This window comes from Trachemys scripta, chromosome 7 (assembly GCF_013100865.1).
Source record: "Trachemys scripta elegans isolate TJP31775 chromosome 7, CAS_Tse_1.0, whole genome shotgun sequence".
Lineage (NCBI taxonomy): Eukaryota > Metazoa > Chordata > Testudines > Emydidae > Trachemys > Trachemys scripta.
This window is the reverse complement of record NC_048304.1, coordinates 106,431,967-106,451,103: the sequence shown is the minus strand read 5'-3', so window position 1 is coordinate 106,451,103 and position 19,137 is coordinate 106,431,967. Positions and strand designations below refer to the sequence as shown.

The 19,137-nt window shown below is 42.9% G+C and overlaps 1 protein-coding gene across 1 annotated transcript in view; it reads right to left on the bottom strand.

The window, feature by feature from the left end:
- Positions 1-19,137, bottom strand: part of CPXM2 (carboxypeptidase X, M14 family member 2) — a 114,963-nt gene that overhangs the window by 73,827 nt on the left and 21,999 nt on the right. The window contains exon 3 of the mRNA XM_034776762.1: positions 1,715-1,824. Within this exon, the coding sequence (XP_034632653.1) occupies positions 1,715-1,824 (110 nt within the window). The remainder of the gene's footprint in view (positions 1-1,714; positions 1,825-19,137) is intronic.

Genomic DNA, 19,137 nt, shown 5'->3' with positions numbered 1-19,137 from the left:
TCTAATGTTGGTAAATTCCACTCTCCTCAAAGTCATCTGATCCATGACTCTGTTCTATCACTAATGTCTCAGGTAGGGTAAATAGATCTCCTTGAAATATGTACCTTGATTTGCTTAATCAGTTAATAAATATATGGAAACTGATTCACACCACATAACTCCAGTTTTAGGCTGGTTTAATTCCTTTGACTTCAGTGGATTTACACCAGCATACAACTAGAGCAACTCCGGGGTGAATTAGATCTATAATACACTTGCCTTTGGTCTCAGTTTCAAGATGTTTGTGTGACTTCCCTCCCCCCTGCCGATGTCCCAAAACCAGACATTTCACAATTAATTCACTCTCTAATTTAAAAGAACTAAATAACTGGGGATAGCCTGAGATCCCAATTACATATGGAAGACAGTGCAGACAGGTTACAATATAAAATGAAAGGCAGTATATAGCAACAAGCATCAAACAAGGACTGACAGGCTGTTGAGACAAGGAACCAGGTATGCATCTCAGTACCCGGTAATACTTTTACCATTTCTATAGCATTATTCTACACAAATAAAATGTAACTATCATCATTCTTTGGTACTTACATAGTACCATTCATCTAATGATCACAAAGAGCTTAAGAAATATCAATTAATGTTCAGAACAACCATACAAAGTCATTATTATTCCTGGTTTGGTTTTGTTTTTCAAATTGAGAAACTCAGGCATAGACATTAAGTGACTTGTCAACTTGAAAAAAGGAGGTGAATTTCAAGGCCAGGATTAGAATTTAATGGCCACTAGTCCCATGCTCAGTCCATCAGACAATGACTCTCAGTTAGAAAAGAGACTCTTATGGGAGGGATAGACAGGCAAAGATTAATAAACTGGAACCATAAAACCAGTTAAGACTTTAGCAACTTTTCACTTCTAATTTGGTGACTAATGTCCTGTACATGCTATCGAGCTATAGATATTGTGCTCTCTTTTGTATTAGCAATGGTTTTAGACTGGAAGGGAATGGGGTAGAGAAGGAAGCACTATTAAAAGTGAAAAAACAATTAAGAACAAGAGTTTGGGACTGAGGACTTGTTCCCACAAAACACTTAAACCTGTTCTTGCATATTAGCAATTCCATTAAATAGTGCTATTCATGTGCCTAGAATTTTGTCTTTTGCCTAAGACTGATGCTGGAATAAAAGAGATAAAACCATATAAAGAGAAAATAACTAACACAGCAGACACAAGAACATATACAAATGGCTTCCAAATTGCTATATTTTTGGTAGAAGTATCATTGCCTGGGAAAAGCTGTCTGGCGACAAGTTACTTTGCTTAATAATGTTTTTTCTATTCACCAGGTTCATTATTTCCAGGCAAATAATGAAACAAAATGTTCTTGCTTCTCAAAAATATCCTTCTTTGTGCTCTGTTAACACAGGAAGGTTCTTTTCCCTGCTTCTCTCCACCTCACCTTCTTTACTTTATGGAATTCCATTAGGATTTGAATGCTAAGCAACATAAAATGTAGAGCTTTTTAAAGCACAAAACAAACCCCACAACTTCAGAACTCTTCATCAACCCTATCCACCAGTATAATTCAATTTTTCCCCCTCATTTGAATAATGTGAGCTGACAAGGTAGTCAAAACCTATAACCATCCATTAGCACTGTCTGCAGAACACTACAACCCTAAGCCGTTCTACCACTTACAAAGAAAATTGATGTTACCTGAATATTAAGCCTTCCTCTGTGGGCCCCAAGGCCATATCGCTTTACTGTAGAAGCATGGAGCTGGAAATCAGTAATTTTTAAAGTCTCTAGACCAAGCGGTGGGCAACCTGTAAAACAAAGTTTTATTAAAAAATGAGGAAAAGAAACAAATATATATTATCCAAAGTTCCTTTTGTATACATTTGTGTGCGCATGTGTGTGTGAGAGACAAAAATAGGTCGGATCCTCAGCTGGTGCAAATCAGTATAGCATCAATGAAACCAATGATATGGTGGCTGCTCCATTGAAGTCAATGGAGTGACGTTGATTTTCATCAGTTGAGGATCCAGCCCTTTAAGTTTTCATTAATAGTTCTTTTTCTTTGCCATACCCTTCCTTTTCCACAGATATGCACAGTATTTCCTGTCAAGTGCTTGTCAGTACAAAATGCCAGCAGAGTGGCCTTTTATTTTTCTCTTTTGGCATTTACTACTGTGTCAAGTTATGTTTTCAATTAAAGCACATTCTGGAGACTTCAAACACTCACACACATTGTACAATAGCATCTCTTGGAAAGGTCTGCGAGGCCACACTGTAAAGCTCTGCTGGAGCAATGAGTAAGCACAAACAGGGCAAATTTGAAACAAGAAGCCATCTCTATAAGCTTCAAATGGTGCAGGGTTTTGAACAAAAACACAGATGCCAGTATTATATAGTACTGCAGCAAAATCCAGCCTTAAGATCTTACTTTGGAAGATAAGACATCAGAAAGATCCTACTATACTTTTTTAAAATCAGAAAAGTTCTAGTCTAAGGCCTGGTCTACACTAGGCGTTTATGTCGAAGTTAGCGCCGTTACATCGAATTAACCCTGCACCCGTCCACACCGCGAAGGTATTTAGTTCGACATAGAGGTCTCTTTAATTCGACTTCTGTACTCCTCCCCGACGAGGGGAGTAGCGCTAAATTCGACATGGCCATGTCGAATTAGGCTAGGTGTGGATGGAAATCGACGCTAATAGCTCCAGGAGCTATCCCACAGTGCACCACTCTGTTGACGCTCTGGACAGCAGTAAGAGCTCGGATGTTCTGAACTGCCACACAGGAAAAGCCCCGGGAAAATTTGAATTTGAATTCCTTTTCCTGTCTGGCCAGTTTGAATCTCATTTCCTGTCTGGACATCGTGGCGAGCTCAGCAGCACTGGCAACGATGCAGAGCTCTCCAGCACTGATGGCAGTGCAATCTCAGAATAGAAAGAGGGCCCCAGCATGGACTGATCGGGAAGTCTTGGATCTCATCGCTGTGTGGGGCGATGAGTCCGTGCTTTCCGAGCTGCGATCCAAAAGACGGAATGCAAAGATCTATGAGAAGATCTCTAAAGACATGGCAGAGAGAGGATACAGCCGGGATGTAACGCAGTGCCGCGTGAAAATCAAGGAGCTGAGGCAAGGCTACCAGAAGACCAAAGAGGCAAATGGACGCTCCGGATCCCATCCCCAGACATCCCGTTTCTACGAGGCACTGCATTCCATCCTCGGTGCGGCCGCCACCACTACCCCACCACTGACTGTGGACTCTGAGGATGGGATAGTGTCCACGGCCGGATCCTCGGACATGTTAGCGGACGGGGAAGATGAGGAAGGAGATGAGGAGGACGAGGCAGTCGACAGCGCTCACAACGCTGATTTCCCCGACAGCCAGGATCTCTTCATCACCCTTACAGAGATCCCCTACCAACCCTCCCCAGCCGTTACCCCGGACACAGAATCTGGTGAAGGATCATCCAGTAAGTGTTGTAAACATCTAAACATTTATTTGTAACAGAACATGATTATTAACAATTTAAAAAATGGGTTTCTCATGATTAGTTTGATTAACTTAACGGTTCAGTCATGGGCAGTGCAACTATTTGAAAAAAATCTGCAGGTAATTTGAAATCCGCTGCATTAGGTTCTTGGGGAGAGCGGCCTTATTGGGTCCTCCGTAGTAGGACACGTTGCCGCGCCACGAGACTAGCAAGTACTCCGGAATCATTGCTTGGCACAGCATGGCGGCATACGGCCCTGGTCTTTGGAGGCTTTCCCGGAGCATTCTCTGTCTGTCGCTCTCAGAGATCCTCATGAGGGTGATGTCGCTCATGATGACCTGCTTTGAATGAGGTAGGGGAATGTTAGTGTTGGGACTGCTTTACCGTTCCTTTACAGAACTGTAACCGCTGGTTTGCAGCCACGCGGTGGAGGCGGGAGAGGGTCAGCCGAAAGGGATCGTTCCCGGGGACAGCCGCGAGGGTGTGGGACAGGAGCAGACTTCCTGCTTGCCGGATTGCTGGCAGCAGGGACCGACATTGATTTCAATGTGAAATGAGGCCATTGCTAATATTAAAGTTTTAAGCTGCCACGAATCTACGGCTTACCATGTCTGCGTGCAAGAGCAATTCCGTTGTCCTGACACGGTTCTCAAAAGTGCTCTGCAAAACCCCAGACACTGAATGCGAAGGCCGAGAATTCGACCTTGTGCTGAGTGCGCATGTGATAGGTGCTGTGCATGGTCCTGTTCACAGAGAAAGACTATGTTCTTTGTTCACAACTACATTTATCTTTCTGAGGAATTCACTCCCTTTTTCCCATTCCCACAGCCCCATCTGCGACTGTCTCACAACCTAGCCTGTCATCACACTCCCAGAGGCTAGGGAGGATTAGGCATAAGAAGAAGAGGACACGGGAGGACATGTTCTCAGAGCTTATAGCCTGCTCCCGAGCCCAGGCAGCACAGCAGACCCAGTGGCGGGAGAACTTGTCCCAAATGCACCAAGCCAACATGGATCGGGAGGAGAGGTGGCGTCAGGAAGACCAGCAGGCGACTCAAACCCTGCTTGGACTACTGAGGGAGCAAACGGACACGCTCCGGCGCCTTGTGGATGTTCTGCAGGAACGGAGGCAGGAGGACAGAGCCCCGCTGCAGTCCATCTCTAACCGCCCTCCCCCGCCACCAAGTCCCATACTCCCTTCACCCAAAGTGCACAGAAGGAGAGGCGGCAGAGTCCCTGCTAACTCTCACTCCACCCCTGCAGAGAGCTCGAGCAGCAGAAGGCTCTCATTCCCCAAAGTTTGACAAGTTCTTTCCTTCCCGCCTGACACAAGCCCCCGTCCAAGTTTCACTTCCCAGTCCCATGTGTAGTTGATAATAAAAAATATGTTTCTGTTAACTACTGTTTCCATCATGTTCTTTTGGAGGAGGGGGGGAAAGGGGGTTGGTAATTGGACAGGACAGTCACCTTTGGCAGGGTACATAGTCGGGGGCAGGCACAGCAGCAGGGCACATACATAGTGCAGTGATGCAGTGACTACTTACCCTGGTTAGTCTGGGAGGTTCTTTTCATGTTATGTGGTGGGGGGTGGGTTGCTCTGTGACTTTGTGGCAGGGGAGGGCAGTTAGAGATCTTAAGCGGCGGTCCTTAGGCAGGATCACAGAGCCACACAGCAGGGGATCTGTAACCGTCCCCCCCCTGCCACAAAGTCACATAGACCCCCCATACACACAGTCCCTATCAGGAGGGGTGACAGGCTCCGTTGAAAGAACCATCCCACCGCAGCGGAGCCTGTCAGTCCTTGAGTTTAGAAGCTGCATTCGCGCGACTACACTACACCCGCTCCGCACCACAGTCTGCGTCCCAGTTTTTAAAAATTCCCGCGAAAACAGTATTAAAGAAAACGGTGTGCTTTAACAAAGTAGAACTATTTTTATTTTGAAACGTGTGTTGGAAGTGGGGTGAAGGCTTCTCTGTACACAAAATTAGAAAGTCACAGGTTACCCTGCTCACTCAGGAACTTTGCTTTCAAAGCCTCCCGGATGCACAGCGCTTCCCGCTGGTCTCTTCTAATCGCCCGGCTGTCTGGCTGTGAGTAATCAGCAGCCAGGCTAATTTCCTCAACCTCCCACCCCGCCATAAAGGTCTCCCCCTTGCTCTCACAGAGATTGTGGAGCACACAGCAAGCTGCTATAACAATGGGGATATTGGTTTCGCTGAGATCACAGCGAGTCAGCAAGCTTCTCCATCTCCCCTTGAGACGGCCAAAAGCACACTCCACCACCATTCTGCACTTGCTCAGCCGGTAGTTGAAGAGTTCTTTTTCAGTGTCCAGGGCACCTGTATAGGGCTTCATGAGCCAGGGCATTAGCGGGTAGGCTGGGTCCCCGAGGATGACTATAGGCATCTCCACATCCCCAACAGTTATTTTGTGGTCCGGGAAGTAAATACCTTGTTGCAGCCGTCTAAACAGACCAGAGTTCCTGAAAACACGAGCGTCATGAACCTTGCCCGGCCATCCCACGTAGATGTTGGTAAAACGTCCCCTGTGGTCCACCAGTGCTTGCAGCACCATGGAAAAGTAGCCCTTTCTGTTAATGTACTGGCTGGCCTGGTGGTCCGGTGCCAGGATAGGGATGTGAGTTCCATCTATGGCCCCACCGCAGTTTGGGAATCCCATCGCTGCGAAGCCATCTATGATCGCCTCCACGTTTCCCAGGGTCACTACCTTTGGCAGCAGTACATCAACGATTGCCTTGGCTACTTGCATCACAACAACCCCCACGGTAGATTTGCCCACCCCAAACTGGCTCGCGACTGACCGGTAGCTGTCAGGCGTTGCAAGCTTCCAGAGGGCTATGGCCACTCGCTTCTGGACAGTCAGGGCTGGTCGCATCCGGGTGTCATTGCGCTTCAGGGCAGGGGACAGCAACTCACAAAGTTCAAGGAAAGTTCCCTTCCGCATGCGGAAGTTTCGCAGCCACTGTGATTCATCCCAGACCTGCAGCACTATGCGGTCCCACCACTCAGTGCTTGTTTCCCGTGCCCAGAATCGCCGTTCCACGGCATCAACATGACCCATTGCCACCGTGATGTCCTCGGCGCTGGGTCCCCTGCTTTCTGAGAGGTCTGTGCTACTCTCAGACTTCAGGCCATCACCGCGTTGACGTAGCCTCCTCGCCTGACTTTTCTGCATCTGCCTCAGGGCAACCTGTATGATAAGCTGCGAGGCGTTGAGAGCGGCCACAACTGCAGCGATGGTTGCAGCGGGCTCCATGCTCACAGTGCTGTGGCGTCCGCGCTGTCAATGACTTGAAAAGTGCGCGAAATGATTTCCCGCCGGCGCTTTCAGGGAGGGAGGGAGGGCGGGAGTGAGTGATGGATGAATGACGACAGTTACCCAAAAGCACCCTCGACACATTTTTTTACCCAGAAGGCATTGGTGGCTCGACCCAGAATTCCAATGGGCAGCGGGGACTGCGGGAACTGTGGGATAGCTGCCCACAGTGCACCGCTTCCAATGTCGACGCTTTCCCCGTTAGTGTGGACTCACAAAGTCGAATTACTGTCCTTAGTGTGGACACACACGTTCGACTTTGCAATATCGATTCCAAATATTCGATTTAAGTAAAATCGAACTACTCTCGTAGTGTAGACAAGGCCTAAGGTACTTACATAACCTCCATTACCACAGTATCTGCACTCCTCCCAATCTCTAACATATTTATCCTTATATCAGCCTTTGGAGGTAGTAAAGTTCTCGTATCAACTTTTCATAGAAGGGAAATGAATGCACAGAGAGAAACAGTTCACACAGGAGTCTGAATCCAAGTCTCCTAATGCTAGCATTCTAACCACAACTAGACCATCCTCCCTTTCTGCTTTGATTTAGAGCTGTGAACACAGCCTTACATATACCATAGCTACCAAGGAATAATTAATGCATGTAAAACTTGGATCCAAGACTATACAGGATTCAAAAAAAAAAACTAGATAAATTCATGGAGGATAGGTCCATCAATGGCTATTAGCCAGAATGGGCAGGGATGGTGTCCCTAGCCTCTGTTTGCCAGAAGCTGGGAATGGGTGACAGAGGATGGATCACTTGATGATTCCCTGTCTGTTCATTCCCTCTGGGGCACCTGACATTGGCCACTGTCAGAAGACAGGCTACTGGGCTAGATGGACCTTTGGTCTGACCCAGTATGGCCGTTCTTATGTAGGTTCAGGTCTAGATTGAAACCACTCATCTGAAAATCAGAGATGTCTGGATTTGAGGATTTGATCCAGGCCCATCTCCAATCATCATACAGAAACTGATAGAAAGGACATAGGATTTCTTGTTCTCTCCCTTAGCTCATGAATGATGTAAACTCCTCCTGGAAAAATGGAACTGGGATTATGCTGCAAACAAACTGCAAGTATTGTTTTGCTCACCCTTAGAAAAAAGGTTTGGACACTTCATCAGTGATAGGGCTGGTTTCTGGTCTCACTGAAGCCAATGGCAAAACTCCTGACTACAATGGAGACAGGAGTGGGACCATTAGGATGATAAACACTTAATATAAATGTATTTTTTTAACGCTAACAATGGGCTCAGTGCTGCACAAGAGACAAAATGCAGACAGACCCTGCTCAGAAGAGCTTTCAATCTAATTAACAGAAACAGAGAAGAGACAGGATGCACTGGGAAAACCAGAGGAAGGAGTAGCTTAGGGGGAATTTTGTTTGTTTTAATTATATTTTGTTATATGAGTGTTTCATCTTACATTGGTCCCTAAACAAGACAAGCCTTGGGTTCTGAAAGACCTCTATTGGGAGTAAGTTACACAGCTGAGAAGAACCGGTAATAAGAACTCCCTGTCTCACTCCTACAAATTCAACCCTCTGGACAGATTTAGAAATCAATCTAAAGGCATAATCCTGCAAACTCTTCTGCACCTTAGTACATTCATGTTTCCCAGGGAACAAAACTACCTAAGGTTAGGCAGGCATGTAAGTGCTGGCAGGATTAGATACTAAGGTTGACGATAGAAGTGAATGCATGTGGCTTTTTCTTTGCAATGCTTGAAACTTCATAAAACCAACGATACTAAAGTGTAGCATTTAGAGTTTTAAGCTCTTCAGACCACAGACAGTGTCTGCCTCTATGTTTGTAGAGTACCTAGCAGCAGTGGTCCCCATTTGTGATGATTAGGGTTTCTAGATGCTACCATAATATAAAAAGGTATATATAATAATAAATTAATAATATGCCCCATTTAAAGTACCTTTCGCACCAGGGGCCATGGAAAATCTCTTTCAAAGAATTCTGAGAAAAGCAATTACTTTCACTCGAAACTTAAGATAGATTTTCAACTATAGTCTCCATAGGTGAAGGCTAATGCACTCAGTCAACAAAAAATGAAGTCACCGGAAAAAATCTCTTTAAAAAAAATCAAATATGTTGCCCCAACTCTGGATTGAAAATTTTGACCTTAAATAAAAACATCTGATTTCCTCCACTCACAGTCCCTCTTTCTCTGGCAGCCATACCAAACTGGGAATGGAACAACATCACTCTTCATAAAAGTTTTTTGGGCCTGGCTTTAGGTTTATCTGCTACCAACTATTAACTTGCTAATGCACCACCATTTGGTGGTGATCTTGTTGTCATCAAGTCTGTTGTTCAGAGCAGCAAATGTGTATGGGATTTTTGATGTTTTTCACAAAAGGCCATCTTTGATTTTGCTTTAAAGATGAGTGCCTATAATAAAGGATTTCTAACTTTAAGAGGGTCAGTTGTTTCACTTACATGTCAATTCCATCAACACAAATGGTAAGGAAAGTTTGTACCATTTACAGAATTTACCAAACTAAGGGTTTAAATCTATTAGATGGGGTGAGAGGGTGGGGTGGAAATGGGAAAATTTCCAATAGGACATGGTCTGATAATCTTCAAGGTACTGAATATAAGACACAGCAACCCATCTAAATTTGCCAGTCCACTACCGGCACAACTATTAAAAGTCCTTTATATGAGTGTCCTTTTAGGTTAGGTTTCTGCTTTGTTTTCTTAAGTTTTTAATTTATTACCAGTAATTCATTTTGAGAACATGTATAAAATTAACAAATATTCAGATTTTGACATTTGGCTCCTTGCCAGTACTGCATTATTGACCTTGTATGCTTACTTGCCCATTGACTTGATCTTTTTAATGAGTCTACTCTAGGTAAACATAGGCAATCTAATTTCTTTTCAACAAATAATGTCAAGCAAAGAGATCAAACTTACAGTGCCTCTCAACACTGCACATTTTAATATAATTTTAATATTTGTTTTAATACTGTTCATGTTAATTTGGAAAAAATCATGTGTAAGCTGCAGAAACTGTGTAACTACTCAGAGCTTCATATCTTGCCAGGTTCAACAGAAAATTATCTGATTATCTGGGCAGTTCTTTAATAGGAAGATTCATAATAGCAACACAGGAAATTCAACTTTGGCTTTCAGTGACATTTTTAACCTGCACATTATCTACATAATGAGTCCCCAACTAAATCTGTCAATATCCAACCATATTGATAAAGCTTTACAGAGATAATTGATTCCCTGATCTTTGACAATGTCAGAAAGGAGCAGAACTTAATTTACTTTCACAATAGGAAGTTAACAAGTCACAAACAATGATAAACATAAGCTTTGCTCACCTGGCTAAAAACAGGTCTTATGCTAAAATTTTATGCATTATTTTCAATTGGTAATAGGTGCTAGATTTAGGGGAAGTGTTTGGGTCCAGATTAATTAATTTCAGGTCCTGGTTAGGATAAAAGTTTGCATTTAGATTTCACAATATTTGTATTTTAAAAGCTGTTCTTGTGAGATTTCTTTCTCAAATGATAGAAATCTTGTCAAATATCTCCTATTTCAGGCAGAAAAACAGATCCTTCCTGCATTCAGCTCTGACTCAGAACCAAAATCCTATAGGTGAGGAGATGACACTGATTTACGGATTTCAAATTCTTCAAAACAAAACAAAAAAACAAATTCAGAGTGGTTTGGGTTAAAAACATAATTTAGGAATTGAGGTCCCAGCTCAGCAAGTTTCTTATGCATGTGCCTACTTATAAGCATTTGAACTGCCTCACGGAAGTCAATGGGACTGCTCACTTGCTTAAAGTTAGGCATGCACTTAAGTACCCTGCTGACTCATGGCCTAAATGGTGTGGAAGTATCCTCAGAATTTCAGAAAGTGTTTAAAAGCTCTAGGTAAAACCCATCAATATATAGCGTGGTTTATTCTAATTAGAGGCTAACTTGTCTGCTGGAAAACATTATTTAGAGGTACAGTACCTCTTAGAAGCCATGATGCAATGTCCATTCCTTCAGATAATGCTTAGTGCTATCTTGGTGGATGGTGTATATCAGACCTAAGACCAGCCAGCATTTCTGATGCAACAGCATCATTAGCCAAGGCATTAGCCATAACTTTTCTGTATGGCAGGGACTTTGAAGATGGTTTCAAATACATGCTATTATCCTGCAATCTGTACTTGCAAGACCATAGTATTGATCGGCCGAAGTTCCATTGTAATTTAGAGTGTGCTGAGCTGAAAGGTAGGCAACTCTCATGCAGAATCCAAGCCTAGCTCAAAGGCTCACGATTAAGTGAGCAGTTGCTCACATAAGCAGTCCCACTGATTTCTATAGGATCACAACTGGGAACAAATGCTCACCAACATAATGGGTTCATAATTCAGTAAGCAGGATGAGCCTACTGTGACGGGATGGATCACAGAAACCCCCTTGGGGCTGCCAACTGATGTGCCAAGACGACTTCTGCCCCTGCTTTCCCTGCCAGCTTGGGACTCCAAAACCCTGCCTGGTTGTGCACTGCCAGACACGCTAGCTGGCTAAAAAAAACAGACCCAGGTCTGAACCATGTCCCACAAATTGCTTAACTGAAAGCAGCTTAAGAAATGTTCCTGTCTCTAACACTCCCAATGGGATCCAAACCCCAAATAAATCCGTTTTACCCTGTATAAAGCTTATACAGGATAAACTCACAAATTGTTTGCCCTCTGTAACACTGATAGAGAGATATGCACAGCTATTTGCCCTCCCCAGGTATTAATACATACTCTGGGTTAAATAATAAGTAAAAAGTGATTTTATTAAATACAGAAAGTAGGATTTAAGTGGTTCCAAGTAGTAACAGGCAGAACAAAGTGAATTACAAAGCAAAATAAAATAGAACATGCAAGTCTATGCCTAATACAGTACGAAAACTGAATACAGATAAAATCTCACCCTCAGAGGTGTTCCAGTAAGCTTCCTTTTACAGACTAGTCATCTTTTAGTTTGGGTCCAGCAATCACTCACACCCCCTATGGTTACTGTCCTTTGTTCCAGTTTCTTTCAGGTATCTTATGGTGGTGGAGAGGCTATTTCTTGAGCCAGCTGAAGACACAATGGAGGGGTCTCCCAGGGGTTTAAATAGACTCTCTCTTGTGGGTGGACACCCCTCCCTCTCCCCACCCCGTGTAGAATCCCAGCTACAAGATGGAGTTTTGGAGACACATGGGCAAGCCACATGTCCATGCATGACTCAGAACTTACAGGTAGCAGCCATGGCTTGCATGCTACCTTGAACGTCCTCAAGGAGACTTCTTATGTGAATTGGAGTCTTCCAAGATCCATTGTTCATTAAGTGTTTCTTGATTGGGCACTTAATTTGCACATTCCTTTCTCAAGAAGCTGACCAAATGCTTTACTAAGGCTACTTAAAATCAAGCAAGTACACAGCCAATATTCATAGATTTGAATACAAAAATGATACATGCATACAAATAGGAGGAATAGATTCAGGAGATCACAACCTTTACAGAGATATGTTACATGGCATATGTAACATAAAACATATTCCAGATATGTCATATATACATTCATAAGCATATTTTCATAAAGCCTTATGGGTATAATGTCACACTTACATCCCCAATTACTGAAGTAATTATAACTTATACAAGTAACTGTTAGAGGAACTGCAATGCTAACCCTGATGCTCAAATGTTCACAATTCTTTATTAAATTTAGGAAATATACATCCTTGGAACTACAGATCAATTTCAGCAATAGACAAATATTTATTGTGCGGACATGGAAAATAATAAAAGTCAGTTAGCCTAGCTCAACTGTTAATTTATTCTTTTTTTTCTTCTGAATCAATTTTTTCAGGTCAAAACACAGATTGTCATATATTTTGTTATATTTAATAAACACAATTTGGAAATCAGCTCTCTTTTGTTGCTCTTTTGGGGCAAAGCAACCAAATTGGCTATTTTATTTTAAAAAGATTTTTCATCAATTCTAGTTGTATATTCTGTTCTTCTATTGGAAAAAAAAGTTTCCTTGTTATTTATTTATTCATTCATAGTTATCATTTTGAAGAGATGAATCTATGATCATATTGAATTCCCACAAGAAAAATCTGTGCTTGTCTAACTCCTCGCCACACTGTGATATTCAGATCTGTAAATGGAGAAATATTTTCCCTGTGCAGTCTGACAGGCTCCTCACCATTTGGAAGCAGAATTTATTTTGACTGCTTATTTATTTTTTATGATTCTAAATATGTTTTGCTCCAGGTGCTTTGTCATTTTTAAATAGATAAGAATCCCATAGCACTTCAACATGTTTTTTTAATTTAGAGTTTATGTTATAGACACACAGTCCAGGGGAAGATTAAAGGAGGTCAAGACACTGCTGATATTTATTTGATACAGAATCATCCATATACCAATAATGGCTTTGGCTCTGTATATTTTTCCAGAGACATCTCTAGCTATACATTTGGGGCTTGATGTTCAGGCTTAGGAAAGACTGATTTCGGTCAGAGTTGAATCAGGCCCTCATAAGCTGAGCTCAAGTAGTTCACTACAGTTTGGCTAGAACCGATTTTAGTTAAAGTAGTGGAATTTCTGTGAATATCTACACTATGGGCTTGATTTTCAGATATGCTGAACAACCACAGCTCCCAACTTCAGAAGCAGTTGTGGGTATTCAGCCTCCCTGAAAATCAGGCCCTATAATGCTGACTTTTTTAATATCTCAAGACACACGTGGGTCAAATCTTGGCCTCACCGCCAAAACCCTGCCCTGTATGAAGAGTGATGACTTTTGGGTGCATCCAGTAATAGACACCCTGCCATTGCATGTGGGGCCATTTTGATGCTCTGCTGTTCCTTTTGCCAATGGGGGCGGCGACAAGCCGCGGCCAGCACATCACTCGCCCGCGCTGCTTCCCGCCGCCCCTATTGGACAGCGAACCACTGCCAGTGGGGGCCGCGATCGGCCGAACCTGCCGCATCAGCAGGTAAATAAACTGGCTCGGCCCTCCAGGGTGCTTACCCTGGTGAGCCAAGCGTGCCAAACGTTGCTGACTCCTGGGCTACTTACATGCTGAAAGTTTAACACCTGGTTAATAAATGCTTTGCTGGATCAGGATCCTAATCTTTAATATTTTACTTGCATTTTTTTGAGGCGAATCCTGCAATCCTTATGTTGTACTTATTCAGACAAAATAAACCTATTGGAGTCAACCTAAGGACTACAAGCTTTGGCCAAAGTTAATATACATTTTAATCTTTTGAGCTTTCCCTATGAAATGTGTGGCTGAATAACTCACCTTCCAGTAACGGAACATTCTGTACAGAAAGCTCTAACTAATTCTGTCCATATTCTATGCCTCTTCCTATGAAATTTAGCTCATCATTTAAAATCTATTATGTCACGGGCGTGCAAAGTATTCTAAACATGCAGTGCACCTGAAAGGATTTTATCTGAGCAGTAACAGCCAAGCAGCTTTTTAGTTGAAAATATGTTTTGATTGCTTTGTGTCATTAAATATTGCCATGGACAGCCTTTGTGGGGGCTGGATGGAATGGAACAACATTCTCCATTCAGTCTAAATAATTAGTTATATTTATAGTCTTGGACCATTTTGGGGGAACATGTTATAGCTAAATTCTGCTGTCTTGAGGATGCGCTCACATAAGTGTGAACCGTTCACAGATGTTTATGACTCACTTACTTGGTATGCTACCCTAGCTTTTCTGGAGGATCCAAGTTCATGGATTTAGCTGTGCATGGTTCTGCTCGTCTTCCTCAGTTTCTTACGCCCACTATAATTCTCTTCTGCTTTCAGTTCCAGTCACCAATTCCCCCACCCCCATTTAGGTGAAATACTAAAGGCAGATGAAGGTTGCTCTGGCACTTGCTTCACTTTTAATTCCTCTTCCATATAAAGTAATTCCCAGTGCACTAATGAAACAGAGCAGGCTATCTGTGCGCTTATAACAAATCACGCATATGCTAGGTGCAATACTGAATTTATAGGTCCAGATCAAAGATGGAGTAGGGGAATAAAGATACTCTAAAAACACTAATCCATCCTAGGAAAGCACTAATTGTACCCTAGCCTCCCATCAAAACCATGCAACTTTCTAATGCTCACAGCAACCACTATATGGGGTTTAAGAGATTGGGGATTTTCCACTTAAGGAAGGGGTAATGTTTATCCCAGTGCTATAACATCCACTTCCCCTTATGGTACTACTGTAGAAACCTAAAAAAGACCCTGCAGGTATGTTGTAACCATAGGAAGTAGCTCTGATGAGAGAGATTCCTTTTATGCTAAGCCTAGAGGACCTGGTCCAAAGCCCATTGAAGTCTTTCCATGGGCTTTGGATCAGGCCTAGAGGTGGCATAAGACTGTGCTGTTTACACAGAGTTAGGAGAACTATTCATGGGAAATAACATATTCAATGAATGTGTCTCTTACCTAAAAAATTATCCGTGAATGGACTTCAATAAATCTCAATTATTGAACATTTTACGGGAACACATTTCAGACTATGGGCTGTTGGTGAATTGGTCACTTTAATTACTAACTACTTGTGATTTGTAGTGTGTCATTGATCATTGTTTCATGTACCATGTGCTAGGTAATAACACAACATGATTCAGTGTTTCTAAAACTAAAATGGCACTTTTTAAAGACAACTATTTATAGAGATGCTGCAACTGCAGCTAGCATTCAAGCTATGTGCAGACAGACTTCCCGGTGCCTCCTCCAAAATTTTGCCTCCTGTAACCTGTGCTCCATGCAGGTTGCTACGTCACAGAGTAGCAGTTCAGGTAGATAGATTGTGATCTGCAATGCAGGTAGCCCACTCAAGGGCTCCCTTCTCCTCAAACACCCTTACGTCTCTTTGAGGGGCACAAAACATAGGTCATGATTTGGCCCTTAGAATCAATGTGTATAAAATTATGCTGCCTGTTTTGCTTTATATAACAAATGTGCTGTTGCTGATCATGTCTATCAGATCTGGAATGGTGCCTGGATCAGAGATGGGCACTCTTGAGAGTATTTCCATTCAAATGTTTCTGCTATGTTGCAGGAACAGAAGAGACTTCAAAAGCTCTGCTGGCACAAGGAGACATATATGATACATGGTAAACATATCACACTGTCTTCTTTCACTAGCTTCTCTCTCCCCCTCTCTGCTCTATCCTCACAATCCCTTTGCATTTGGTATTCAATCTGTCCATTCTCTGCTCTATGTTTTAACTCTTTCTTCACTGAATTGTTTCATTATGCTTCCTCTGTTATGTTTTTTACCCCTGATATTCTCTCCTAAGCAAAAGCATGAATGCAATAATGACTCATATTAGAGTCAAACTCTGAATCCCTCAATATTTAATTGGGATCAAAATCAGGCAAACCTACTCCCCTACCTAATTCTCAACGATGGACATGTTAATGGAAACACAGTGTAAGCATATATTAAATCAAATATAGAAACAGGAACAGAGAACTTGTCCTTATCAGAAATGACTCTCTTTGGGGTTGGGTCTGGTATAGATCAGATGTGCCTGAACCAAAACCTTGCATCCAGGCTCCCCTGAATGTTGATAAAATGTGGATCTAGAACTTGGCCTAAGGTTGCAGCTGAGGCTCATCTCTTATCTATCATGGACACAGTGCCCAAACTCTGTAACATCAACTCCAGCACCAAACAGAGCTCTCCAAATCTTGCATGCTCAGCCAGATTTACTGATGTTTTAAATGGAATGATTACCCATTTTGGCTGGGGTGGGGTTGTACACTGCTTCTGATTGGTATCAGGAATCAGGGCCAGCAGTAGAGCCAATCTCTGGGCAACTTCATTAGTGCAGGTGGCTACACCACCTGATTGGTTTGAAGAGTCTGCAGACCAGCTCTTAAGCCCAGCGCAGCAGCAGTTCAGTGGCTGCTCAAAGCAATTACCCACAGATGTGATGGTGCCTGCTTGGCCCCAGCCCTGCCTCATTCCAGGTAACCCATCCTGACTCGGTTCTCTGATTCCTGACTTTGGCTGTAGCATCTGGCCTCTGACTCCAGCTCTGACTCTTGGCTCTGCCGCCTGACTCTGGCTCTGACCCTGGACTTCGATTCTGACTACTGACTGCTGCTCTAACCCCTAGGCCTGACTCCTGCTCTAGCCACTAGGCATGACTGCCCACATCGGGGTCATAAGAACGGCCATACTAGGTCAGACCAAAGGTCCATCTAGCCCAGTATCCTGTCTTCAGACAGTGGCCAATGCCTCAGAGGAAATGAACAGACCAGGTAATCAAGAAGTGATCCATCCCCTGTCGCCCATTCCCAGCTTCTGTCAAACAGAGGCTACCATCCCTGCCCATCCTGGCTAATAGCCATTCATGGACCTGTCCTCCATGAACTTATCTAGTTCTTTTTTGAACTGATAAAGGGAATCATGTTGAGAAAGTGAGCAGGCCCTAGCCACATCTATTTCTTGTACGACTACACTTGCCTTTTCTACAGAGGTCATGGAATCTGAGCAAGTTGTGCATATTACATTAAATCCCCATCTCTTGCTATGACAGAAGAACAATGCAGAATGTATTTTGTGGCAATGTATGTTCTTTTTGAAAGGACTGACTGTAACTTGCACCCTTTCTGTCAGTTAAATGCTGTGTACCAGATGGCAGAATTGGGCACATGATTTATTGAAAAGGTGGTGGAGTGTAGTATATGAATCAGGGAAAAGCTCTCTTTCGTCTTCCCTAGTTGAAGTAAAACTAGTGATAGGTATAGAAAGTAAGTACTACCCCTCTTCTATATCGCAAACCTGAAATGAAACCAAACATTTTTTTAGATTTAGAAAAGTCCACTTAACTTATTTATACACTATTTGTCATGTTTATGCACCTTAGCACTTGCAGGTTGAAGTCAGTTCTGGAAATGCCAAAACAAAATATTTAGCATTGGGATCTTTCAGTGTTTCCTGAAGAGCTGAAAGCAGATTTTCCCAGAAAGCCTGGTTTTAGAAGATTTCCTTTCCATGTTTTCTGACTCAAGAGGTTCAGACAAACTTCAGATACAATACAGCTTTATAAACTGTTGTAGGCAGTGGTGTTGTAACTGTGTTGGTCCCAGAATATTAGAGACCCAAGGTGGGTGAGGTAATATATCTTTGTTTCTTGCATTTGCCCAGGAAGCAAGAAGCAATGTTGGTCCAATAAAAGATATTACCTCATCCACCTTGGCTCTCCAACTTTATAAACTGGAATTTCTGAGCCTTCTGCTGCTGCCAGAAGTTATGTCATTTATGGCATAGAGAGTATGGGAATGCCATACAGCAGACCGTCACCAGTCAACAATCACAAAAATGCCTTTGGGTCTGATTGTGCCTGAGTAAGGTGCAAGGATAATGGGCACAAGGAGCCTCCCTCACTTTTGCTTGCATGGTTGGACATAACTAATTGCAGCTGTTGCATGCAGAATGATCAAGAACTACACGTCCAGAGTGGTGCTATTCTTCTCATAGCACGGAGAGTGTCCATGGCTGAACTCAATCCGCACTTATTAGAGCTTGCCCTCTGCAGGAGGGAATGAGCACTGCACCTTCCACAAAAACACTTCAGTAGCTATGCTTCCAAAGGGCTCCTGGGAACACACTGTGCCTGTCAGAGACAAAATGTCTCCCAGAGATACTACTGGTGTGCCATGCCATTGATGAAAGAAAAATACTCCCCATTTATACCCAAGCCAGACTGACTGAGGAACCCACCCCATTTTCTACAAAAGAACACTGCAGTGTATTTGGTATCTCTCTGAAAGAGATATCTTCCCTTAACTGCTAGAGATTAAAACCATTAAAATGTAATGATTATAATGAGTTCAAAATTAAGTGCAAGTGAGGCTGACTTGTGAGCCATTAATTCAAAACATTTCCATCCAATATTTGTTTAAGGCACCAGGATGAACAGAATGCATAATTCCAAGTAAAACAGCCAAACTAAACACAGTAGTCAAAAAACAAGAATTAGCCTTCTCTTGCGAAGTCAAACATACTTAGCCAAGCATTTCAGATAAAAAACAGAGGCAAACCACTCTCAGAAGAGCTGGGCGTTTGACAAAAACTACCAGTGGAAAAGCATACTTCTTGAATATGCATGTGTCTAAAGTATCTTAAAAATATCAAAACCTTGAAATATACTGCAGGGCCAAAAAGATTCCACAGAGGGGACACAGACAGTAGTTACAGCACAAAAGATATCTTAACCTCGTCCATGCAATTAAGTAG